The sequence below is a fragment of the Idiotropiscis lumnitzeri genome, chromosome 1 (assembly GCF_059441095.1).
Source record: "Idiotropiscis lumnitzeri isolate Australia: NSW breed Sydney's pygmy pipehorse chromosome 1, RoL_Ilum_1.0, whole genome shotgun sequence".
In the NCBI taxonomy this organism is placed as follows: domain Eukaryota; kingdom Metazoa; phylum Chordata; class Actinopteri; order Syngnathiformes; family Syngnathidae; genus Idiotropiscis; species Idiotropiscis lumnitzeri.
The window spans coordinates 24290828-24315968 of NC_142391.1; the positions used below are offsets into that span (position 1 = coordinate 24290828).

The following is a 25141-nucleotide window of genomic DNA, read 5'->3' on the forward strand; positions in this document are numbered from 1 at the left end:
ATGCTCCACTCACTTGGTGAGCACCAAGATGCCATATCAGCAATATTAGACATGGTTTAGTCCACACCTGATTAAAGATCAATACTTGAACTGAGAGGCAGGTGCGCAAACCACTGGAACAACGTGCTATCAGTATTGCTTTGATTTTTCAATAAGCGTTTCGCACAGATGATTTGTATAGACTATACAGTAATATACACAAATTCAAATTGCCACGATGCAGTATCAAATTATTAAACTACACTCATCTTTTCCGGAAGGGTGCTCCAATTGAACAAACGGTGCATCCGGTACAGATCTGCAAAAGATGGTTGCTCTTATAGACACGTAGATTATCTGAAGGTTAAGTTAATTAAAAATCAAACGATGGTGTTAGTGCGTTCTTATAGATTAGCAAAGGTTCAGGTAGCTGATTTACATCGAGCAAATCTCGAGGACAAATGACTTCGAAGACAAGAATATCTGGCAACGAGAAATCCGAGGTTTGTGGATGTACTTGAACGCCTCACACCAGCAGGCGCACAGCTGAAGCGAGACGAAAACATGCGCTGATGACTTCTGACCACCTCTTCGTTTCCAAAATGTGGACCGAGGCGCAAAACGACAGCAAATTTGCGCCCAATCGCATCGTCAACACTTCGGAGGTAAGCAAGCGAACGCCGCAGCCAAATTTTGTTTCGTCCCTCGTCAAGAACTAACTAACAAACTTTTGAGTCAAAATTCGCTTTTAGTCGCGCGGGGGCTTCAATAGACGAAGTTGCAAAGCGCTGTAATCTTACACAGAACCTCACTGATATGTTTCTGTCGAATACATGCTAACTTCACGTCCGTGTTTTGGAAACGTTGGTCAACAGTATTTTCTTATCTTACATGTTTACTTTGCGCTTTAGCCAAATTGCGCTTGTTTTCTACCCCGAACGTCCACTTCCACTACATTCACTTCACTTTTGTCTTTGAAAGCTCTAGCTTTACAATGTGTTTTTAGATTTAGTTTGTAAAAGCGTGATTATTTGGCTACTTTTTGCAGATAATTGACCCAGATCTGACCTGGCAGGCATTGCATGTTCTGCAGAGGAATGGTGAGCCTCAGCGCTTAACCTCTCGCTCTCCCTCTCTCTCTCTCTCTCTCCCTCTCTCTCTCTCTTTCTCTGTCTCTCTGTCGCTGTAATTAATTGCGATTAATTACATTTTCAACCACAATTTTTTTTTTGTGAAGCCTGGAACTGGTGTCATCTTTACAGGCATTTTCCTTAGAAACATTCTCAAAACCTAATACATTTAATTGTGCCCACAGCAACAACTTAACCCCTTAAGGAACAAGTGTCAAACTCAAGGTGCCAGATCTGGCCCGCGGCCTCATTTTATGTGGCCCACGAAGGGCAAATCATGTGCGTGAACTTCTTGTTTCTCGCACATTTTCTTTACTTTTAACTACATTGAGATATAAGATATTGCCATTTAATTGGTAAGCAATCCTCCACTTTTGAAATGAATTGTAAAATTGTTGAACAATAATTAATGGCTTCTGATTTTAAAACTGGCTTTCCATTAATTTGTTGTGTAAGGTGAGAATACATTTATATGGGTTCACAGTCATAATGCCCCTCTGAGAGAAAGCATAAGTACGACATGGCCCGTACACACAAATGAGTTTGACACCCCTGCCTTAAGGAGACAAAAGCTCTTCTACTTGTTATGACAAATGGAATTGACTTAAAATATTCACCCTCCTAAAGGTACCACTGCAGCTGCCGCTCGTCCATCAAGCACAGAAGATGCTTTAAACTCAAGCAATGGAATCATTCCTGGTGAGTGCAGCACAGCACAAACATTGGTTGTACAAATTGTTTCCGCTCCATATGGCTGTGTTGTTGCGAATGTATGACTTTTTGAACTCTGGAATAAAATGATGCTCACACAGGAGCCATCGCGGCTGCAATGTTCATTGCAATGTTACTGAGTCTCTATGCCGTGCTCTGGAAGTGTATGGTGTCGCCGCCGCAAAGGTATACACAACAATTCCCCGTTGGCGTCAAAAGCGAGCTTCATTTGTAGACGTCTCCCTTTCAGAAAGCGCCGGAAAGCGAGAGCGAGAATGACGGCGTGACGAACAGCGCTGGGATGGCATGTGGTGTATTGTAAAATACCAGTTTTTCAAGTTGTTTTCTTCAAAAGGTGTAGACGGACATGTGGGTGCACCACACAAGAGCCTCTATCTTAACCTAAATACAGTGTGCAGGTGACTCTGCTCGTTCTTCGACTGGCACCTCCTGTTGATTTGAGGCTGCGCGTTGTTCTGTTTTGAAAAGTCTTCTGCTCTTTGCTTTGGGAACTCTGCACTACTGATGGCTGAGGCCACTCGGTCCTTTCACAATCAATAAGCTGTGTGTGCGCGCGCAAAGATTTTGTTTGATGCTGCTGCCAAGCCATTGCATTCCATTTCGAAACTTAAAAATAAATCAGTTTGTCTTTCATAGTATGAAGGAATATTAAATCCACCCTGAAAACAATGCAAAGATAATAATACCAGATTAAAGTGGTAAATTCAAGTGGATACATTTTTGAGACAGTTTGATATATATATATATATATATATATATATATATATATATATATATATATATATATATATATATATATATACGGATTTCCACGACAATCTACACAGGCATGAAGAAAAAACACATTTTAGTAAGCTCATTGGTATTTTTTTATTGGTATTGAGAGAGTAAGATAAAATGACTTGGGCAAGTATGCTATTTGAATAACCATCTATACAACTTTATTTTGGTAAGATTATCACGTTTGTATTGTTATTTTCTTTCTTTTCAGTGGTGCCTTAATACTGAATTTGTACAACACAAATAACCAATTGGCTTTAATGTATTTTATTTTCTTTCCTTTGGATGCTTTACCTACTTTGGCACTGTGGACATATTATAGTAAGCTGTGACTTTTTGTCATGACTGTGAGCCTGAATAAATGTGAACTATTGTGCGTCTTCAATTTGTCTCTGTAATTAGAGTGTCAGTGATGTCAGGCCAAGATGGATGACACAAAGACTGGATATTTGAGTCAATTTTGTGACTGAGATATGTCAGAGAAGTTCCAGGACTGGTGGAACAAATGATCAAGTTCAAATCCAAACCACCGTGGAGACCACCTTGAGACACACGTCTGACATAAGTTTTTCAAAATAGCAGCATCGTTCAGCAGTTTTTTTGTTTGCTTTGATTTGCAATATGAGCTTTGCACTGTGGCGGGGAACTCAACTCACTTGACAAGCAGCGCTTTGACATGCTTCAATCTCTCAATTACCACTCACATCTTAATATAAAACCGAAGCTGTGTATTCAAAACAACCACACGCAGTTTAGCTTCATAACAAACATCACAAAACGCCATAGACAGGTTAACAAATAGCATCCATGTTGCAGTGTCATGATGCTTTAAGCAATTGATATTTGAAGACAGTGGAGCGGCATATGTTGACACGTCTAATCTCATAATATTAACTGATATGTATTCTTTATCCTCTGCAAAGAATGACTACTATTGCTGCAGAGGTTTGACTGGCTTCATGTATATACTTATTTTTACATGCCCTCCATGTTGCCAGCTGTGCTGGAGCAGCCTCAGTACTCACCCGACCTGGAGTGATTTCTGCCAATTTTCTACATTCAAAGGAATGGGTGGAGACCTGTTTCGAAGACTTGGATGACATCCAGATGGCAGTGACAACGATGGAGCTGCGGAGGCTCCTGGAAGAATCCTTCCCGGAGTGCACAAAGGCGTGGCAGAGAAGGCTGGGAAAGGGCGTTGGTTAACTTTGTAGTTTTGATGTGAAATGTATATTTTGCACAAGCAGTCCTAGAACTTCTCTGACACACCTCATAGCTTCATGATTACACATAGCAGGCTTTTACAGTGAACTTTCCTTGCGGTTGACGAAGCCACCGAAAGACAATTTACCGCCTCTTTGGACCTCAAACATTTCCACACAGTCTCAGCTGTGATCCCAATTCTGAAAGTCGCACACATCTCGACGACCGACCGTCACGCGCATGTAGTCCAAGTGACACAGCCGTTTGATTTGGTGGAGTGGCGGGTGTTGTCAGGAAGCAGATGTTGCAGCTTCGACTTGCCCGTGACCGTTCAACTGTGACTAACACACACATTCAAACACACAGACGATGAAACACGTATGAAAGTGATTAACTACTTGTTGATAAACTGATTTTCTACACTTCATAGATCAGTCTGGAGGACTTTGGAATGGAAAGTTGTAGGTTCAAGACCTCGATGAGAATATGGAAATAGAGACAGGTTGGTAGGCTCACCTTTTGAGCACTATCAAATTACTTGGATGGTTTTCCCATCTACAAAGCATGATGTAATATATTTGCATGGATGCAGTGTACCTAGCCATGCCATTGAAACTATGTCATATCTGTATTTCCCACAAAGGATTACAAAACAGATGTTTCTGTTCATTATTTTTTTTTTTTTAAGATTTGAACCTAGAACCACTTGATTATGAGTAACATCTTGTAGAATGCGATGATCAAGCGTTATTATTCAGGAAAAAAAAATCTTAATATTCAATATTTGTAATTTCCACAAGTTTTAGCAGCAACTTATATCCCATCATTCTAACTTGACATGAAGAGAACCACCACGCCGCATGCACGCAGCTTCAGGGGCTTTGGTGAAACTGTGGTGGAATATCCCCCAAAAGAAAATAAATAAATAATATATATATATATATATATAGAGTGAAGTAGTGAAGACAGCCCCAAGTGTAAATGCTTTTAAATGAGGTTAAAAAAATATGTACCTGTAATTTAAGTCTTTCAAAGCATTTTTAAAAACATGTTTTCGAAAATCTTGTTCTTGCACTGCCCGTTTTTTCAGTCAGCTAATTTTTATTTATTTACTTTTCTGAATGTCTTGAACCCTTTTGTTCAGAAATGCCTTTAAATGTTGTACTTTTAATTACATGAAGTGCAAAAAGTTACCTTGTGAATGAAAAGTGCCAAATAATAATAATTTAAAAAAAACTGCCTTGTCTTTGAAATTACCTGCATCACACATAGTAGCTTGATTTTATATTAAGCGGATGCTGACCTCCTCCAGCTGTGCCACAGCTGGAAATGTACAGGAGCTGCTGGCAAGCTCATTGGAGTTTCTGAGTTGCCCCCGCAGCACATAGAAGAATGAAAAAAACAAACAGTGTCATGTGGTTGCCTGGCCTTTGTTATCCTTGAGATTAACACAGAAATATAGCAATAAATAAATAGCCTTACATAGATTCGGAGCGATATTTACAAAATGAGACTTGCACGAAATGTATACGTTTACACGATGATGATTGCGATGGCGCCACTCTGGCTTTGTGGTCGGATCCTTGGCGCGAGTGACAGTTGTCATCGCCGAGGTCACGCAGCTGACATTTCTTGGCTTCTGGGGAGGTGTTAAGGGAACACACATACAGTAACGAACACAAGCGCGCAGGCAAATACGAAATCAGGATTATACACAAGATTCACCGGCTGCAACAATCCTAAATGATTTAAACTGTAAGTGAAAAGTTGTTCCAATGCTCTCAAAATGTTACCTTTTACACACAAGCCATGTTTGCAAAATTATTTTTATAAGCAGCCCAAACTTTTACATAGATCACACAGCAGATTACAGCCGTTAAGAGAAACCCAAAATTGTGTACAGTGCATGAAGCCGTTTACGTACAATAAATTACCAAATTTTCCAAGAGAAGAAAGTGAGGGGGATTTTTTTTAAATCCCAAGAATTTTGGCACTTCATTAAAAAAAGAATGAATCTCCTCCAACAATGTGCATAGGTAGCCCTTTCAATAAACTATACGATACAGTACATACAATCCTGACAAAAGACTCAGTTATAATTCTTTTTGAATGCTTTCAATCCCGAATAAATATTATTTAAGATCACATATAAAAGAGCAATCAATGCTGTACACAGCTTGCAAAGGCCTACACCCGCTATTCCCCATATATTTGATTTCATTTTAAGTGCTAATGGGAAAAATAATAACACTAATACTTTTGTATTGGTATTTCCTAGAGTCTTGTTCGAAGCACCTACCCCCTCCCCACAACCAAACAATAAAATAAGGATATAAACTAATTTACAGAAAAAAAATGTAATTACACCAAGTACCAAAGCAAAAGGCACGACGGTTTGATGAAGCAGGAGGACTGATGGCAGTTATAAAGGCACATATGCAACTAATCCCTCACTTGATTATCCAGTTTCCCAAATATATTTACATCCATCACGGGCAAACAAAAGCAACAAAAGTCCAGTTATGTATCAAAAAATTGCCTCGGTCATCAGAGGTAAACGATGTTCTCCTCGCTTCCGTCCTCCCTGAGATGTCCTTCGAGAGAGAGGTAGGGTTGCTGGGGGAGGAGTGGCGTGAGGGAGGGAGACGACGAGGTGTAGGTGTTTTCGTAAAGTCCTTGACCGGGTACCTCTGGCCTCCAGGCCCCCGGGGAATGTCGATCCAGCTGTGGACTGAAGTCTGACAGAGGGAGGGAGAGATGAGCGTCAGTCTTTGGAGACGTTAAATTGGACACCCACAGAAGTGGAAGACTTTTTTTTTTACATTTAAATTTTTTTTTTTTTTTTAATATTTTCCTTTTAAGCTTGTACAATACGGATTTCACCATACGTTGTAATTTAGAGCTATGACGCTTCTGAATAAAATTCCACCTGTTGCTGAACCTAACCCGGAATTAATAAAATATTAATATAATACTATATTACATTTTGGATTATTTTTAACAATAAATAAATAATAACAATAATGAAAATGAATCTAAGAAAGTCACTTGCATCTCTGATTAAAACAATATATCAACATTTTTTTGACCTGTTATTTCTTTAATAAGAAAATGCAATTAATTTTAATTACAAATGTTTGAAAAAAATAACAAATGGTATAGTATTATAAAGTGAGATTTCTCTTATTAAAAATTACCTAACTAATTTTTTTTATTGATTCATGCCATTTCCATTCATTTCAGCTGGAAGTTAAGATTGGAGATGAAAAATGAACCAATGTTGTACTACATACGTTTGTTGGTGCTCTTTGGCTGTCCTGTGTTTCTGTTACTGAAAGGATTGACAGAGTTGTTGGTAGGCTGGCTGCAGCCGTGGTTCTTCGAATAGTTGGGGAACGGAAGACCATCCTGAGATTGTTTTCTGTGTGTTTGGCTGAGCAGTGTGTTGAGACTGTTGTAAAGGCTGGCGCTGAGGCTAAGGTCGGCGCCAAAAGTGGAGGCTTGCCGCAAGCCGTCATGGTTCCTCGTCGGGGCGGACAGCAGATACTGTTGTGGGTTGTTGTTGGGGGGCTTGCCCTTTTGGAGGGAGGCGAGCAGAGCTGCATCGTTCTCGTACGTCCAGCAGGTGCCATCAAGGCTGCCTGAGCGACTGTGACTTGGCACCTTAGGAGGTTTAAAAGATGTGATGTCAGATGATATAATGTGGTGGAAGTTATTACATTTTTCTTTTGTATTGTCGTCCAACAGACAACAGATGAAACGACTGAAAACGAGGAAACTTGCAGGTTTCAATAGCCAATGAAATTGTTACAGGATCCCGTTGGATTATCTTATCGTAATGAAGTGAACCCCCATTTATCACAGGTTTTACACTCCACACAGACTCGCTAATGGTGAAAATACGCAATATAGAAAGACCATAAAAAAAGCTTTTTTTAAAAAAGACTTTTACCTCACCAGTGCATTTTAAACCCAGTTTAACTTATGAAAATACACTTAAATTTATTCAAATACCCCTTTTGTAATTGTAAAGTGTTTTAGACACATGCACGAAGAGCCTGGCGGGGTAACGTGACGTCAGTGAGTCTACGTGTGAGTGTCTGTGTGAGCTGCGGCGGACAGCAGTTTGCATTCGTGTACTCATTGTGTTTATGTGTCTTACTCTAATCCCCGGCATCCAATAAACAACTGAAAAAATGTATTAGTGACTGTGGCCCTCCAGTCTCACACGTCAGGGGCATTACTATACTGTAAAATCTCCCCCCTAAAAACGACTACTTCAAAAACATGTGCTATAGCAGGGATACAAACTCAAAACATATATACAGTATATAGCCGTGAGACCTTTCGAGTGTATTGGTCCTGATTTTGTAGCCAAATTCCCAATTTTAGCAGTACCTTAATACTAAAGCACCACCCCGCTGGTAACAAACGCATTATCTCTCCCCTCTTTTTGATACCTTGTAACCATCCAGCGGTATAGTTACTGGCAGACTGCTCTGCCGGTTGTGTCTCCAGCTTTGGAGGAGCCTCTGCTGGTCTTCAAGCTTCTCCTTCTCCCTGTCGACACTCTTCTGGCCCTCCCGCAGCCGGTCCAGACTGTTCCGATACTCCAGCAGCTGAGTTTCCAGCTCCTCTCGCTCACAACGCAGCCGTTCTGCCTCCAAGATGCAATGCTGCTCACGCTGCTCCAGTGCACTTTCCTGCTCAGTCTGCACATAACGTACAGTACATCATATAGAGCAGTGATTTCTAACCGGGATACACACAAATGTCCTGTGAGAAATTGTAGCGGGAAAGGAAAAAAGCCTTTTGGATTAAAGGTGAAATATGCTCAACAGAAAAGTCCATCTGATTCGATTCAACCTTTGCCAATGACCATGAGCTCCATCAATGGGAATCTACCCAGAAGCGAGACCAACCTGTTGTTTCTCTCTGGCCACGCACTCCTTGTCCCAGCGCTGCTGGTCTTGTTTCAGTTTCACGTGGAGTTTCTGCACCTCATCCACTTCTTCCTTCTTCCTCTCTAAACCCTTCTTCTCAACTTCCTCTTTCTTCTTGTCAATGCCCGTCTGCCTCTCCTGCTCCTGCAGCACAGCAGATCCCCTGTTAACTGTTCACAACTCAGACACAGCAAAACGTTTGTCAGGGCAATATGAAGGCACTCATACGACGCTGTTTTGGAGTGAGGCGAGTGTCTTGAGCTGAGATTTGTCTCCTTCCTGAAGGAGAATTTTCTGGATCTCGAGGCAGCTGTCCTGAAGAGTCACAGCAGCCTGCAAATGGCGAAGAAGGCGACTCACATTATTCCTGTCCAACTACTCCAAATCCACTTCCCCTAACCCCCTACCCCAGGGGTGTCAAACTCCAGTCCTCGAGGGCCGGTGTCCTTGCATGCTTTCCATCTCTCCCAGCTGCAACCCACCTGATTCAAATGAGCAGGATACTTATCAGGCTTCTTCAGAGCTTGCTGATGAGCTGATCATTTGAATCAGGTGGGTTGCAGCCGGGAGAGATTGAAAGCATGCAGGAAAGCGGCCCTCCAGGACTGGATGTTGACACCCCTGCCCTACCCCATCTCAGATCATTGCAGTATTTCCAATGCCAGGTTTTCTAACGCAGCTTCTCTTTTAACTTACCATAATCGTGTTTACGGTTCATGAATTTTTCAATGGGCTCCATGTTGAAAGGTTTTCACGGTTTTACCTTTCAAGTTCAAGACAATCCAGCTCGCCTTTGAAAATGGAAATCGAGCCACTGCACATGAGCTTGGACCAAATGAAAAATCCAGGCCTTATTTTTCTGAACACATTTTGTTACAGCCGAACAGCATTTTCTCTTCTATGTTACTTTATGATTTGTTTGCCCCCCCCCCCCCAAACTGTGGCTTATGTGGAAAAAAAACCCGTTTTTCATACTTAACGTGGCGTGCTCATTAGAACAGATTTCATGGTAATTCGATTTTGAAGAACGAAACAAGAGAAGTGGAGAAAAAAAAAGATAAATCGCACCCATACATTTGTGACCTTACTCACCTGCAGACTATAAAGAAGCTGAGTCAGACTCTGCACACTCTCTGCCACCTACAGAAGAGCACTGCATGTTAGTACGCAAGAACATTGAACAACAACTCCAACTGGCAACTATATTATCCGAACCTTATACAGTGTTTCTTTGTTGTCGCCTTTCTTTGTCTCAGAAGCAGAACTCCACAAGACTCCATCCATCCCCGTCCCCTCACTGTCCGACCCAAGAGAAGTGGAGCTCATACTGAGTGTGCTCAGGTAATCCGCTTTGAATACAAGGGGCACAACAATGACACGGACTGCACACGTTGGCCGTTTTACACTCCCAAATTGCCCACGAATGAGCTCGCTTACGTTCTGAAGGAGACTCCTGGATGCTGCTGCCATGGCTATTGCAGTTGCAGCACTCGGGCCCACGGATCGGGGAGGCGTCGCTTTGTACAGGAAGGTTATCATGAACCTGTAGAATGGTGATCAGGTTCTCCGCTACACAGAAGCAAGCAAGTCATACTCAAGTCTTGCTTGGGTGTAACACGATTAAGGCGTTTTCGAAGCAATTGTCTCACCTTCTCTGAGTGCCGCTGTGAGCAGTGTTGAGGCCTGTCTTGGGGACTCACAATCGATATCTGGTTGTACCAGCAGGCGGCGATGTGGTATGGCATCTGGAGAGCCCAGGGTTAACTCAGTGAGCTCAGCATATAACTGCAACTTCTCCTCCAAGCCGTTGCAGATGCGCTGGTCCTGACTTGACAGTGTCTCTATGAGAAATAGATATATTGTGATTAATAGTTGAATTCCTACTATTTAAATCTGTTAAGCCAGTTCTGCTCAAACGATACCTTGGAACTTTGAGATTTTCTGAACCTTTGCTTCCGCCGCTCGCTTGGCCTCCTCTGATTCGCCGCTGCGCTCCTCCTCCTCCTCTTCCTCTGGACAACTGCCATGAAGGTTAAGTGGGTTAGATAATGATTAACACACGTGTGCAACTATAGTACACAAGCACAAAGCACTGTACTGTAAAACAATATGTCACAATTAACAATTAAATGTTAGCTTCAGTTAGTTACAGATGCAGCTGTTGTGAAAGCGCTATATAAATAAAGATGCATTATATTGTAGAGGCAACAAAACATTCAGACATACGGAATAAATTGAATGCAGTTGACTTCAAAACAAACCTTTCTACAGCTTGTCTTATGTGCCTCATCCAAGCATTTCTCTCCTCTCTGGTCGTGGTGTGAACTTCATACATCTCTGGTCCAGCTGAGGAAGCCGAGATGAGGAACAGCCCCCGTTCCTCGTTGGCTACTTCTCTAACAATGAGCTTTTGCAGTGGGATCACTGGAGGCTTCTGGTCCTGAAATGAAATCAAACTGAATCCATGAGACACATTAGCAGTCAGAGTTGCACGTGTGATTTTGTTTGAAGCTTACCACGGCCGCAAATACAAAGCGTTGATCTTTCTCTTGCAGGAACACGAGAACATCTGTAAGCAGGAGGGCCAACGTATCTAGAGGGAAGGGTCGAAAAGAATACATAAAGACTAGTTTTCAACTAAACGAAAACCATCCAGCCTCAGATATGCAGCGCGACAAACCTTTTAGGCGGCCCGTGGCCGTCTTCCAGTAAAGCAATCCCTTGTGTTGTAGATCTCGGTGTTTGCTGTGCAGGTCTTGCTTGCGAATCACCTTGCCGCTCTTTAGTTTGGCAAAGCTCTTGTTCTCCAGACGGGCGAGCACTTCCTGCAGATCCTGACATCTCTCGTACTTACTTACAGTCAGGTCCACTGCTGCGATGATTTCACGAATCTGAGCCAGAGCGCTTGACAAGTCTGAGTGTTCTTGACTGCCTTCTGTCGAGGGCAAGGTAACCGAGGTCAAGGTTAATTTTCAAATAGTCATTTCAAATCAGACAAATATTCATTTATTCATTCACGTGTGGCATTCAAGGTTAAAGAATGCGTTGGACACAAAGCAAATAAACTACAATGGTGCCTTGAGATACGAGTTCAATTCGTTCCTTGACCACCCGCGCAACTAAAAAAACACTTGTACGGTACTCAAATGATCTTTTCCCATTGAAATGAATGATAATGTATTGCTATTAACCTGTTCCAGACTTTTAAAATCATGTAATGTGTTTGTGATATTAAAAATAGAACTCTATAGTATTGCACGTAAAAAAAACGTACAGTATAATAATACCAAAATTAAAATGTAAAAAAATGAAAGAGTTTGTACGTCATAATTAATTGCGACTGAGTGGCTTCTCGTAGTATGCGTGCCTTGGCCACTTGGAGGCAGTATAATAAAGATATACGGGACTCTGACAATTTAGCTCAGTAAGCTGCAGTAATATTAGTTAGTCACTCTTAGCAGAGGATAAAGAAAATGCGCCTGCGAATATTGTTACATTGATAATATGATGCGACATCGATGCGTTTTACGAGCCGATCGGACCTCACAATAAGTCTGTTGACTCATATCTTAAGGCACCACTGTACATGGAGCTGACTTGCCTTGAGTGTAATGTAATATCCTCTCCAACAAAACTGGGTACTTGGTGATGCGCTGGGTGACTAAAAGGATAAACTCTGGAATCCCTCTCCTCCTGACAAGTGAGTTATTGCTCTGTTGCTGTGAGCACAACGAGGAGTTTACAAGAGGCTGAAACCTTGAAAGCATGCAATGTTCTGGAAGTGGGCCCTACTTTGACAAAGTTCTGGAGCTTTTTATTCTGTTGCTGGAGCTCCTTGAAGACGCTGACAGCTTCCATGTGATGACTGCAGAAATCGCCATACACTTGCTTCATCGTCTCAGCATTTTCATCTGAGAACTGAAAGCGTAATCTTAAAGTCTTTTTAATGGGTGGATGGTTGCAATATCTTTGGAATTATGAACATTTATCCATCATTACCAACCTGCTGAAGCAGGATGTCTCCAATCTGATGGATGAGGTAATTTCTAAGGCTGTCGGGTTGGGCGGAAGCTTGTCTGCACTCCTGCAGTGATCCAAAGAGGTTCCTGTGGAAGATCAGCAGGGAATCCAAGCACGGGAAGATCCGGGCCACACAATCCCAATCTAGTTGCAGCTCCTCCAGCATGCCTCGTCGGAACACTTCAGACATGACTGTCAGAGTCTGGATGTGGTGCAGTTCAGTCTGCATTAGTTCTGTAAAGCGGCAGCAAAGTGGATTAAGATTAGAACACAAATGTGACTGGAGTAATCAACTCAAAAACCAAGAGACTAAATTGATGTAATGACTCTCAGCGGACAAAGCCCAGCCTCACCATAAATGACATCCTGACGTTTGACGGCACGTCTGTCGTGCTGCCTGCAGAAATCGGGACTGACTGCAAGACTCCACGACTCTGCATCGAGTCCCAGCAGGTCGGCTGACAGATCACTTAGCAGAGGAGCATCAACATCATCTGCGCAAGCCAAGTTTTTTAAAAATGTGCTTAATGTACAATCATTCTATAAAACAATTTTACACAGGTTCGATTCAGCTTCACTGACCCTGTGAGGTGATTGGCGAATCGACTGATGGAAGAATCGTAATTGGAGTGCCATCATCGGACTGTGAGCTGGACGTTGTAGGATTGGGATCAACCTCCATTGCTGCTGTGTCACTCAGCCTTCTAAATAACAGAAAAAGGATTGTAGAACCACCAGTCAGCTTAGTCTCAGGTGCAAACTGCTATTCAGAATAAGACCGCAAAAAAATGCAAATTGAAAAGGTTGAAGATTTTTGCCAGTGCTGTGGTGGGATCTATTTAATTTTTAATGATATACAGGGTTGAACTGCAACTGTTAATCCCACCTGCTCTCTAAAGCAATAGAGAGGCTTTTGGAGAGAGGGTTGTGTGTTTCACGCTTTTCTTTGGTCGCTGGTGTAAGTGAGGAAGATGAGGAAACTGATGAAGAGGCGAGGGGTGAGGGGGTAGAGAGCTCTTTTGCAGAACCTGAAGGAGACAGCAAGACAACAACAAAGAAATTGACTTGTCATTGGGTAACAATAGGTGAAGATGACAAGGCTCAATTTAAAATCCCTGCAAATGGAAATAGATGGGCAGTCATATGAATTGAGGTATCAAAATCATGAAAAATCAAGCGCTTGTATTCATTCTCCGTGGGCGTGACTGCTGAATAACCTGAAACCACGCCGCGCGCAACTGTATATCAAATACCTTCTACTACCACTTCAAGAAAAAGAATTAATTGGCAGTAATATAACCAAAGAATTTGTTTCACGCTGCAACAACGAGGCGCTCTAGAGCAGCAACGCCAGCCTAAATCCCTGGTTCACGCACTGGCTGTCAAGTCCAATTTAAAAAATAAATAAATAAATAAAATAAATAAATAATCCTCCGCACATTTTGTGTTTTTTCTCCGTGATGTGTGTGACAATCCAAAGAGATGTATTTTTGAGTTGCAGGCTGGCAAACTACATGTTACAAATGTGGCAGATAACGGCTGATGCAAACAATTTCTTCGATAGAGGTGGATGGAGCGACTCCTTGCTGAGGCCCAAATGCATCACAGAGCCCAATTTCAGCCTTGCCTCCAAAAATAAATAAATAAATTCAGGAAAATTGAAATGATAGAAAAATTTTTCGCACTACATTTCCACAAATGACAACTACATAGTTCTCGGCCTTTGAACATTTTTAAAATTTATTTACCAAGAAATATCTGAATTTGCTCCAGTGTACAAGTGTCTTTATGTGTTAAAAGTATCATCTCATTGTAAGGAGATGTCCTCTCTCAACTTCTGTGCTTATGCTCAAACACACATAAATACAATCTAGGACGGATCCCCCACAGAGGCAGATTAAAATGTAACTTTTTTTTTGTTTTGTAATTTTTAAACAGAGTCATGTGGGTGAGTCAATGATTTGCTTTTAACAAGCGAAAAACAAAAGAGGACAGGTAAAAAAAAAAAGCGAGAAAGGAAGAGGGAGGAGACGGGAGATGAGAGGGAGGACATGTAATTTCTGACTCACTCTGCGGGAGAGACAAGGTCTTGCTTTTCATCAACAATGCATTCTTCTCCTGCAGCTTCTGAGGAAACATGTCATATTAACTTAATTTGATGAACAACACAGTTGCAGTGCCTTTAAACTGAAATGAGTCCAACACATTTCACAGCCTACAGTGTGGTTGATTATTTTTCACTGTTCAGAACATCGCATCATTCCATTGTCAACAAGTGTTCTAATGTATTCTTCCATATTTTTTTAACTGCCTCCTGATTGTTATTACAAAAATAAGGGAGCAAAGTTAGAGAGACAAAACATTTAAGTGATTGTCAAAACTTTTGGCCACAACTGTACGCTCCATATGTTTGGATGCGGACCCAAATCCCAAGTGTGTTTGAAAGAACAAACTAACATGATTCATTATTTTTTGCACATTCTTTTCGGAGACCAACGATGAGTTTGATAGTTACCTTTCCGCATTGCGCAGCAGAATCTCTGCAGTTCTTGTGGACGTTCACAAAACAGTCTACAGAGAAAAACAGACAAAGCCCCGGTGAGCTCAATCACTAAAGTGATAATAAACAAAATAAGTATTGTCCAGATGGCCATCAAAACTGGCCATGAGTGTTAACTTTGCACTGTGGAAAAAAGCTGACTTCATCTCTCCTGTGGACCGGAACATGAAGGCAGCACGTGCGAGGATATTTACACAAACTCTGACAGTTGAGCCACCACAAGACATAAAAGAACAACACTGCTGCAGAATACTTACTGGAGCACTGCAGCAACTCCTTCCCAGAAACCGACTTATCGCAGGCCACACAGACAGCAGGACCAGATGGCGACGCAAGCACAAATTGATGTCCATTAGCGACGCTGCTCTTGTCCTTCCCATCCTTGGCCTCTTTCCCTTTAACCTGAAAAGAAAGCTTGTAAATAATATGCATTTAGCCGTCGAGCCGACATTTCCGACAGTTGCTAACTTGCTGCCATGGTGCAATAGAAGAACAACGAGGAGCAACGTGGCGTGACGTTCCACTTGTTGACGTGGCCTTAGGTGAGATAAAGAACTTGGAGAGTGAACTTTGTTCTGGTCGACGGGTTCTGCTGTTGTGGTGCTTTCTCCTTGGGGGAGCATTAGTGAGGGATTCCGTTGCGTGTGTGAGCGAGGAATGTTTATTTTCCTATCAAACTGTACATGGAAGACTACGAGTTCATGTTTGTTTGCTCGACTGGTCGTGTATATGTCCATGCACGACATCATACTCTGAAACACGCGACTATGCCGAGTGTACTACGGAATGTGATTTGCTTCCTTATGATGCGCGAGGAGGTTTGGTATTATGTAAGAGGATATTCTTCCAGTATCCTGTTGCTAAGACTTGAGGAGAGGGAATTTTCTCCCTCGCCAAATAAAGGCACCCTGCGCAGACAACGGCTCCCCGGCATAGGAATTCGGACCCTGGCTTGTCTGAGAGCTGGTAAACCTTTTACTGCTCCACTTTGGGTGTGAGTCGCTATAAATGGTCACGCTTAATAAACGCAGGGGTGAACCATTATTTTGGAGGAATTACAGTTTCCATAGTGGCAAAGACCTCACCTTGGTTTTGTTGCGAGTGCTCGACATTCTGCTCTTGAGGAAACTGAAGGTCCGGCTCACTTTGTACTTCTCTGACTCGACCTTGGATGGAATTATGTATTTGTCCCACTCCTCATCCTCGATCCTGTTCCAGTGTAAACATTTCATTTAGTCGTCGGTCATCACATCGGTGGCATCTTTGAAGGCCAAGTTGCCAAACTCATGATATTAGTAGTTTCAATATACTACCACAGATTTAATAACCTGGGATTCTAGCATCATGCTGAGATGAAAGAATGTCCAGACAGTCTTGAGGTGCTCGACTCTACAGACTATTACTCTTGATAACATGCTTGGCATGCTTGGGTGTCACTATGGACTCGAGTGGATGCTATTTATAGGATGACCTTGGAGAGATGCAATTAATAAACATGTCAACTATTAGCAGCAACCGACACTAGAGAGGCATTCATGTCAGAGCATAAAGAAGAACATGACATGCAACATGACATCGAAACAATCATGTGACCTGAATTTCGACGTCAAGGCAGAATCTGGAGGTTTTATGTGCAGAACGGATGGAGTTAATGAAGTAAAAGGTAGTGTGGAGCCACGTTAAAACAGGTCGAGTCGCACATGCAGGGCTGTGAGGCCGCTTTGGTGAACACATACTCTTTAAGGAACTCTGTGAGGGTGAGATGCTGGAGTGAAGCGCTGTTCTCCTCCTCCGCTGACTGGGCCCGCTTACGGAAACCCAAAATCCTGCATGATGGATACAGCACACCTCAAACCAGGCTGTAGGGCTTTTTTTATTTATTTTTTGGGGTCAAGTTGGAGATTCAGTATGTTAATGTCTATTATTAGAGTAAACGATTGAGGTTTAAAATGATGTCGGTTTTAGTCATTATTGGACTTTAATATTGTTAAGGGAAGCAATGACAATGACTTTCTTCCATCTTATGTCTTCCATCTTTAATGATAGGAGGATTTATGAAAATGCCAATGTAACATGATTATCTAAAATGTTTCCTCTGTTAGCAATGCGTGGTTATTAGTGGACAAAATGCATTAGGACATGATGGACTAATGAGCCTGTGACACAAAACACGAGCCAAGTTTACATGGAATGTCTGGTCAACTGCTTAGACGTGACCCATTCATGCGCCGCTACATTAAATCAGAACCACAGCCGTTTTAAGACGCAGAGGTTGATGTAAACATCACATGATTTATCAAGATGGAGTTCATTTGTCTATTTTGCACAGCAGTTGCGATTGTTTTAAGACTTGTGTTCAAGCAGCTTGATAAAAACAAGTTGCAAGTAGTGTAAACCAAGTTCTTCCGTCGGAGACGAGCTCTGGTCCGACTGTCATTTTCAAGTGCGTAAATGACAACGCCACTACGCGATTAGGCCAAGAGAGCACATTAGCGGACCGGATGCAGCCAGTCTATTCTGATTGAATTTTTTTACATGACGCCTGTTCGGATTGGCAAAAGGAATATCACACCTGTGAATACGAATGAAATTCTTTTCAGATTGGGCTTTTTTATTCCGACGGAGGCGTTAATATGGAGCATTCTCATTGTGTTTGGTCATTCAGTTTTCGTCTAATCGGAATACAAAGTTCCATGTAAACCCGGCGATAGTGAGAGATTAACAAAGGGAAATTGATAAGCATTGTGAGTAAACAGAGCTGGGCATTCTGTCCGAGGGCATAATTGGGGTGTGACAAATTAAAAAAAAAGGGTTCAAATAACAAGGAGGCTGATTTTAGTCCAACCCTCGAATCGACCCTCGTGCGGGTGATGGGGGACTCGGGTTCCGAGAATTTTTATTAATAAGGCTATAGGGTCGAGGCCGGCACGGAACCAAGATCGCAGCCAGAGGGCAGGGGACTGACTGGCAAAAAAGGGTCAAGTGCCCAGCTCGGTGAGTAAATTTAATAAAAGAAGATGGGCCGATACTAAAGCACATGTTAATGTAGCTTACCAGATGTGGCATGAGTCATTCATATTTTACATATGGTGTTAAAATGCCAAAGGGTCACAGCAGGGATGATGCCGTTTACTTTGAGGTTATTTTGAGGTTGCAATCAGAGCATATACTGGCCCTGGCCATGAAACAGGAAGTGTGTCACATCCTGCCCCGTCAGACCCCAAACACAGTTCGAACACTAAGGTCTCACACACTGTATACACACAGGCAGAGCCATCAGAGCTAATCTCTTACTGCAGGCCAACAGTGATGCCTAAAAAGGGCGGAAGTCTGTTTTGACATCTGAGTAAGGCCCTACACAGTCGAGTGGATCTCGTCTCAGCTCATATAGCGAGCCAATGCGGTTACCTCTTTTCTTTGGAAGTCTCTGTCAGGTTCAGCACACTCTGCTCTGTAATGTAGTACCAGAAAAAGGCAAATGAGTGAGTGAGAAATAAATATGTCATTCAAAGGAAGGAAGTTATTGCAAATCGAGCGAACCCAAAGCCATAGGTTGAGCCGTCCATCCCAATGGCAGAACAGTAAAAAAGCCGTACACCCACACAAAGACAGACCAAACATGGCACCAAGCTTTTGCCAAGGATAAACGGACGGAATTAAAAATAGAACAGCCAAACCGAGAGAAAACCCCCAAATGGAAGTCAAACAGTACCCTGGAAATTCTTTATTAGGCTTCGCCAAAGCTTCAAGGCAGTAAAAACAATTGCTTTAACTATTTTAGATTTTCTTATTTTCATTTTTAATTGAAGACCATGCATGACATCAAGCTTTGGAGAAGTCTGTTTTTGATCAGACACCAATTAAACTTAAATGTTTGTAAACATACATTCACTTGAAACTGGTAAAGGAACAGTTTTGGTTGTCAACAAAAGAAAGTTGGCTGTTTTTTTTTTTTTGTGGTGCGTGTATAGAACTGAAAGCAAGATTATCCTGGATCACATTTAGTGTAAAAATGTGTATTTCTATCCTATAAATTGTGTATGCCAGCAAGGTCGAGTGACATTTTTATTTGGTGATGTGCCATGAGATTTTTCCAACTTAAAATATCTGCCTTGTCTCAATAAAGATTTGGAAACACACACAGTGAAGATAATTCAAATTGTTGCTGCACCGTATTCCTGCATTGTATTATTGAGAAACAATTTTAAGTAATACTTTACTACTGTATGCTCTGTTTAGTCTTTTAGTGCAACTTTTGATTATAAACAGATTTCCCCCATTCTGAAAAACACCTAAATGCCCACAGGAACTCCCGACGGCATCTTCGTGCCTCTCTCTGTTGTACTTACTAACTTGGTTGAGACGAGAGAGCGATTTAGAGAGAGATAAAGCCTGAAGTAGAGAACGACCACTGCTGCTGAATGCACCTACACAGAGTTCACACAGAGCAATGATGTTGTCTTACAACAATGTGAAAAGTTATCTTGTACAGGGGATATAACAAGTCTACACACCTCAGATCAAATGACTTTTTTTTTGTTACTGTATAAAAAAAAAAATTAGACCAAGATGAATCATTTCAAACAACATATTTTTCCCATATATGCTTTTCTAAGATTTACTTTATGATCCAATAAAATCAAGGTTGAGTTTTTTGGCCATAATTCCAAAAGGTAGATTTTGCTCCTCAAGCACAACACTGGTCATAAAGAACACCGCAACGACAGCAAAGAATGTTGGCGGCAGCGGGATGTTTTTCTTCAGTTAGAATTGCGGCCTTAAAGAAGGTGGAGGGAATTATGAACAGTTCTAAATAGTCTATGTTCTCACAAAACCTACAGGCTTCTGCTAAAAAGCAAAACACTGAACTCATAGTAGGCACTTAAATGTGCTGCCTATAATTTAACCAGTGTTTCAATGTGATTGGGTAATTCTGAACACAGCCACATCCCGGCAATAAGATGGTGTGCACACGTCATATTTCAGTTTGTTTATTTTTACTTCCTTTCTCTGAAAATCAAAAATCAATTGTATCAGTTATACATGGTGGATTTTTTTTTAATGATTTATTTTGGCCTCATTCTATTAGTTTACAGAAACCTGGCATTGAAACAGTGGTGCCATTTTATTTATTTAAGTTATTTATTTATTCATAAACAGTATCAGCTTTTTATGACAGCCACTTTGTTTGTATTCGGCCAGCCACAGAACAGATAAGTCACAGAGGAAAAGGGTCCCGAGCGCACTCACCTTCCGCCAGGTCAGTGATGGTTGCATCTCTGTTTAGGAAGGGGCGCGAGGGCTTCGCCTTGGGTGACGAGTAGGAGTACGAGCGCAGCCGAACCTCGCCTTCCTCAGGGTCCTGGGTGAGAGCGGGGACAAAGCAGAGGGCAGCAAGCAAACAGCCTGAGAACACAACATTTTTGAATAACGCTGAAAAACTCAATCAATACGTCTGACCTTTTATCTCAGCATTGAGCTGTTTTTTTTTGTTTTTTTTTTAGAACCACACTCAAAAAGATTGAACAAACCCTTGTTAAAACGTTGCACTATGTGACCCGAGAGACGTTTCACTTTATTTGAGTAGAGAATGTAAAAACAAAGCCTATTCATCATATAACAGATAAGAGGTGACACAATTAGGTGGGTATTGTAGCGCAATACCTTAGTGGGCGGTTGCGTGCTGTCGGAGTCAGATCTGTTAAAGTCTGGCGAGCTGCACTGCAGCTTTGAGGCTGAGCAGGAATAGGAGTGTCTCAGTATGTCCTCTTCTCCACTGTCACACTCAAGACTGGGACTGTTGAGGCACGAAAATCAAACAATTAGCTGATTCTTCACATTATTTATTAAATAGTTTTAAATAATGAACCAGCATATTAACCGAAATTCAATTGTTATATCATTGAAAAGCACATTATTTTGTATTTATTCAGTAAGATAATATTTTAAGATGTTTAATGTTATACTTGATTAGTTTCTGCCTCATTGGCTCATATTTAGGTATGAGAATTCAACGTGAAATACTTCTGTGTGCAATACTCACTCAAATTTAAAGAATCTGAATAAACACATCTCACGTTGCTGGATGGTCACTGAGAAAAAATAGCCGGTAGTGGTCGGTCGAATTAATTTGATATGTTTGTTTGTAATCACCAAAGTTAATCAATTTGTTCCGATCCAATACATTTGCTCCTGCATTTAACTCATTCACGACCAGCCCAGTAAAAAAAAAATGGATTTTGACGTATTTATCCGTCAATGGTATTGAATGAGTTAATATGCAATCCAAATTTAGAATCTGCAGTAGTTGTAAGTCAAGTTTCAACCCTTCAAGAAATGACCAATTGATCTGCTGTAAATTGAATGTAAACTCACCAAATATGAAGTGGATTTCAAATCAAAGACTGTTCTAATAGCGTTCTGTGATCCTTGAATACGATCTAAATGGAGTCATCATTTCAGGAATTTTAGATGTACAGATAATATGGTACACTGTTTGACTTTGGCTTTGCAAGATATGCGAATTAATTTTTGAAGTAAATAAAACTGAGTTAAAATAATTAATCGCGTGAATTATAAAAAAAAATAATAATAATCTTGAGTTAACGCTTTAATTTTGACAGCCCCGTTTTTTTTTTTGTTGTTTTTTTTTTTACTTTCACATAGAATGTGTTGCATCCCAGCTGGGATATCATTTTAACTTTCAAGCAAGAATGTTAAAAAATCATCATCAGCACTTTCATACCTCAGTCCACGGCTCGCTGCTGGCAAGTTGCTTCCTCTGCCGTTCAGAGTGGGAGAGACTGGAAGGCTGTTTTGCGGTTGTCGCCTCTGACCTCCCTCAAACAAACGGAAGGCGGAAGCCAGGGGGGAGGACGGGAAAGATGGGGGGGAAGCAAAGGGAGAAGGAGGGGAGGGAGGAGAGAGGTGGAGAGGTGTCTCCTTGGCTTTCTTGGGGCCTGGGCTTCGGACAGCTTTGTCGACATTTTGTGGCGTGGGTGGGTGATGATTTTTTGGACAGGTCCTCGACTCAGGGGGTGTCATGGAGAAAGGCTCCCAGCAAAGGCTGCCAACATGCGGAGTCGGTCCAGAGCGGTATTTAATATCAACATCATCCACCTGGAATAGAAAATTTTTTTGGTGTGCAGTAGTTGAGCATTATACTATTTTTTCCCAAATAAAAAGAGCAATACAATGATGAATAACGCAGAACATACATTTGCACCCGCAATGTAAATAAACATGTTACAATATATGCATTCATCGCTCGACTCACTTGGTCCACCACCATGGCGTTGGCATATACTCTGTCTTTCCCGTGGATCATCGCTGACAGCCTGGCGGCCGCAGCCAGAGTCGGGGACGAAGCTTGGCTCTCTCCTATGGACTGGCTTTTTTCTGTCGGGAAGCGATTTTTCAATATTACACTTGGTTCCTATAGCAACGGCAAAATAACCCCTCACAAACACAGGAAGTGACATAGACATCCTGGGCAGTTCAGCGAGCCAAGACTCCATATGAGTGTGTGTGTGTGTGTGTCTCAAAGGCTCTTTGCACACACACGTGAATGGGTGTGTCGGGGCATCTGTAGGCTTGCTTCTTCCCCCACCCGGCCTTCAGCGTGGCGCTAGCGAGAAGATAACTTCCAGCGAGCACACAGTAGCATTGAGGGGAACTTTTTCGACACAGTGGAGCCACTGTGAGTAGCAGCCGGGTTTAGCGATGCAAAAACAGCCCAGCTCTTAAAACACACACACGCACTCCATACAAAACCAAACTTCTAAACGCCGTTTCTGGGAATGAGTTCATGCAGTAGTATTAGTTTGGTTTCTGAGGATGGATGAATGACATGTTTCTATGTGTGATTTTCATTTTATCTGGTTGTGTTTAAAGTGTAAATAGAGTTGAGTTCAAATTGATTTGGACAAATGAATGTGCAATCCAGGCCACAAGGCCATATGATTTCTTTTAACAGTATTCTTCACAAACTAGCAACTGAAAACCAGAAAAAAGAATTCTGAAAAATACACAAGATAGCAAAATAATCTCTTGCGGTTTTCTAGTTTAACCTCGTCTGACCAAAGTGGATGATGTAATTCCGTATTCTATTACTTTGACTTTCTCGTTATATTATTACGAAGTAGAGACCGACGCCACAATTACAACATAACATTCTGTTCATAAGCAACCCTTTCAGTGAACGTGAAGTGTAGCAAGCAGCGGTGGTTTTAATTTCAGTGATGCATTCGATGGAAAAAAATAATTCCTAAGCACATTAACGACCGGTAGTACAGCACAATGCTCATTGTGACAGCCTCCTCAACTGAATTAATGTCATGCTTGGCGTGATAGCTTCATTTTATAAAGCACCACGTTTGCGTCGTAACCGTCTTTCAAAATCATTCCTTTTAAACTCCGAATCAGCTGTCACTCAAAGAGCAAAACCCGATAGCTTGCGCTTCCAAGCTGCTGGCACCACACAGTAGGAGGAAAGAAGTCCAGCTTTATCGAGGAGAATAAATCAGACCAACGAATGGCAGCGCTTCCTGTCGGCTGCGAGTCCAATAAATCGGAGAACCCACAAGGAGTCAAGTAGACGTTGATGAGAGAACCAGATGATTCTTGGTCCATTCATGTCAAACGTGAAGGTACAGATGTAAGTCACACATCGGTATCATATAAAGAACATACATCACCTTGATCAGAACATCCAAACTACTTCAGTAACTCTCGGAGTATAACTTATGTCCTAAGTGCCAAAGACACCAGAAGATGCAGCAGAAATCAGCACAAAACACCAAGCGATATTGAATGGAAAACTCAAAACTTAAAATAACTTTTTTTTTTCTCTACCATTACAGCATGTTGTTAGCCAGCTAGCATGTCAGTGTCATGATTTGAATTAGCAAGCGAGGTCATGACGCCGCTGAAAACAGTTAGCCAGTGAACTAGCTAGCTATCTAGTGCCTCTCGTCCTCGATGACCGAGGTGGGACATATTCCGGTAAACGAGTAGACGTGTAAGCGTAAGAAAGTTGCGAGATGAAGCAGCATCCGTTTATCAGCAGGGAGATCTGAATTTATCATTCAGCGATCACAGTGTTTGGGAGTGGAGACAAAGGCTTGATTTTTTTTTTTCCAGTTTTTGAAGTCTCATTTTCGATACTGGTCAATTTTTTTTAAACATTTAAATTGGTCGTGGTTGTTAACAAATCATCGATCTTCACTTTTCAGGTACTTTAATGCCACTACATCAAATCCAGGGTGGGGCTGACACAGCAGAAATTTAAAAAATAAACTAAAACACGCTGAAAATGCTCACTGCTTAAATAGGAAGTTAACCCTGAGCAGCTGTGATGTCATTTTCAGTCGATGGCAGCCCTCTGAGTTGGCCGTTTAAATCATTTTCCATCCTACACGAGATTAATCTGAATGCAATGTTTGGACTAGTGAAGGAGCATAGAACATTTTCATGCTCAAAATTTGGAGGAGGTAACTTGCACTTTAAATATCAATTGCATTCATTTTACCAAGTAGACAAATGTAAGGAGCATGTAGCTGAAACTGAAAGCATAACAATAGATGAGCATGAGAATGACAAATAAAGATTAATTAACTCTACTTTAGTATTTCAATTAGAACAACGCATCAAATAAACCGGGGTCATGCGACCGATTATCTTCATCTTTTAAATTTCAGCTACACGGCATTGGTTGAGAGTCAAACACTCCACTTTCGCAAGTGGATCTCATTTCATATAAACCCAGTTCTGGAATACTGACCGAGCGGACTAAT

General features: G+C 41.6%; 2 protein-coding genes across 5 annotated transcripts in view; one reads left to right on the forward strand and one right to left on the reverse strand.

The window, feature by feature from the left end:
• Window positions 1-321: 321 nt before the first annotated feature.
• LOC148343890 (uncharacterized) lies at window positions 322-3006 on the forward strand. Its single transcript, XM_088291178.1, has 5 exons — window positions 322-644; window positions 1028-1079; window positions 1737-1808; window positions 1922-2006; window positions 2071-3006. Exons 1-5 carry the CDS (start codon window positions 552-554, stop codon window positions 2105-2107), a joined length of 339 nt encoding a protein of 112 aa, XP_088147304.1. The 5' UTR covers window positions 322-551; the 3' UTR covers window positions 2108-3006.
• Window positions 3007-5235: 2229 nt separating this feature from the next.
• The window catches only part of LOC148343891 (rho guanine nucleotide exchange factor 28-like), a 34228-nt gene continuing 14322 nt past the window's right edge, over window positions 5236-25141 (reverse strand). For 2 of the 4 annotated variants that reach the window (XM_088291143.1, XM_088291166.1), the window contains 29 exons: window positions 22624-22745; window positions 22093-22466; window positions 21012-21144; window positions 20598-20709; window positions 18756-18798; window positions 17084-17173; window positions 16433-16556; window positions 15605-15749; window positions 15303-15358; window positions 14857-14914; window positions 13674-13815; window positions 13370-13491; window positions 13141-13281; window positions 12771-13021; window positions 12560-12685; window positions 12369-12486; window positions 11448-11702; window positions 11284-11360; window positions 11029-11207; window positions 10690-10787; window positions 10417-10608; window positions 10205-10336; window positions 9983-10116; window positions 9860-9907; window positions 8996-9100; window positions 8747-8911; window positions 8285-8536; window positions 7118-7487; window positions 5236-6562 (listed from right to left, as the gene is read on the reverse strand). In XM_088291143.1, coding sequence (XP_088147269.1) covers window positions 6372-6562; window positions 7118-7487; window positions 8285-8536; window positions 8747-8911; window positions 8996-9100; window positions 9860-9907; window positions 9983-10116; window positions 10205-10336; window positions 10417-10608; window positions 10690-10787; window positions 11029-11207; window positions 11284-11360; window positions 11448-11702; window positions 12369-12486; window positions 12560-12685; window positions 12771-13021; window positions 13141-13281; window positions 13370-13491; window positions 13674-13815; window positions 14857-14914; window positions 15303-15358; window positions 15605-15749; window positions 16433-16556; window positions 17084-17173; window positions 18756-18798; window positions 20598-20709; window positions 21012-21144; window positions 22093-22466; window positions 22624-22745 — 4355 coding nt within the window. In that variant the 3' untranslated portion in view covers window positions 5236-6371. Of the gene's footprint in view, window positions 6563-7117; window positions 7488-8284; window positions 8537-8746; window positions 8912-8995; window positions 9101-9859; window positions 9908-9982; window positions 10117-10204; window positions 10337-10416; window positions 10609-10689; window positions 10788-11028; window positions 11208-11283; window positions 11361-11447; window positions 11703-12368; window positions 12487-12559; window positions 12686-12770; window positions 13022-13140; window positions 13282-13369; window positions 13492-13673; window positions 13816-14856; window positions 14915-15302; window positions 15359-15604; window positions 15750-16432; window positions 16557-17083; window positions 17174-18755; window positions 18799-19696; window positions 19775-20597; window positions 20710-21011; window positions 21145-22092; window positions 22467-22623; window positions 22746-25141 lie in introns of all 4 variants that reach the window. The other 2 variants (XM_088291157.1, XM_088291151.1) reach the window with 2 other exon arrangements.

What these genes read in the sequence shown, in the direction of transcription:
- LOC148343890 (XM_088291178.1), top strand. Translation starts at nt 552, where the DNA reads ATGACTTCTGACCACCTCTTCGTTTCCAAAATGTGGACCGAGGCGCAA. An exon ending in GCATCGTCAACACTTCGGAG is followed by an intron (nt 645 to 1,027) that starts GTAAGCAAGCGA and finishes TACTTTTTGCAG; the next exon opens with ATAATTGACCCAGATCTGAC. An exon ending in GCATGTTCTGCAGAGGAATG is followed by an intron (nt 1,080 to 1,736) that starts GTGAGCCTCAGC and finishes ACCCTCCTAAAG; the next exon opens with GTACCACTGCAGCTGCCGCT.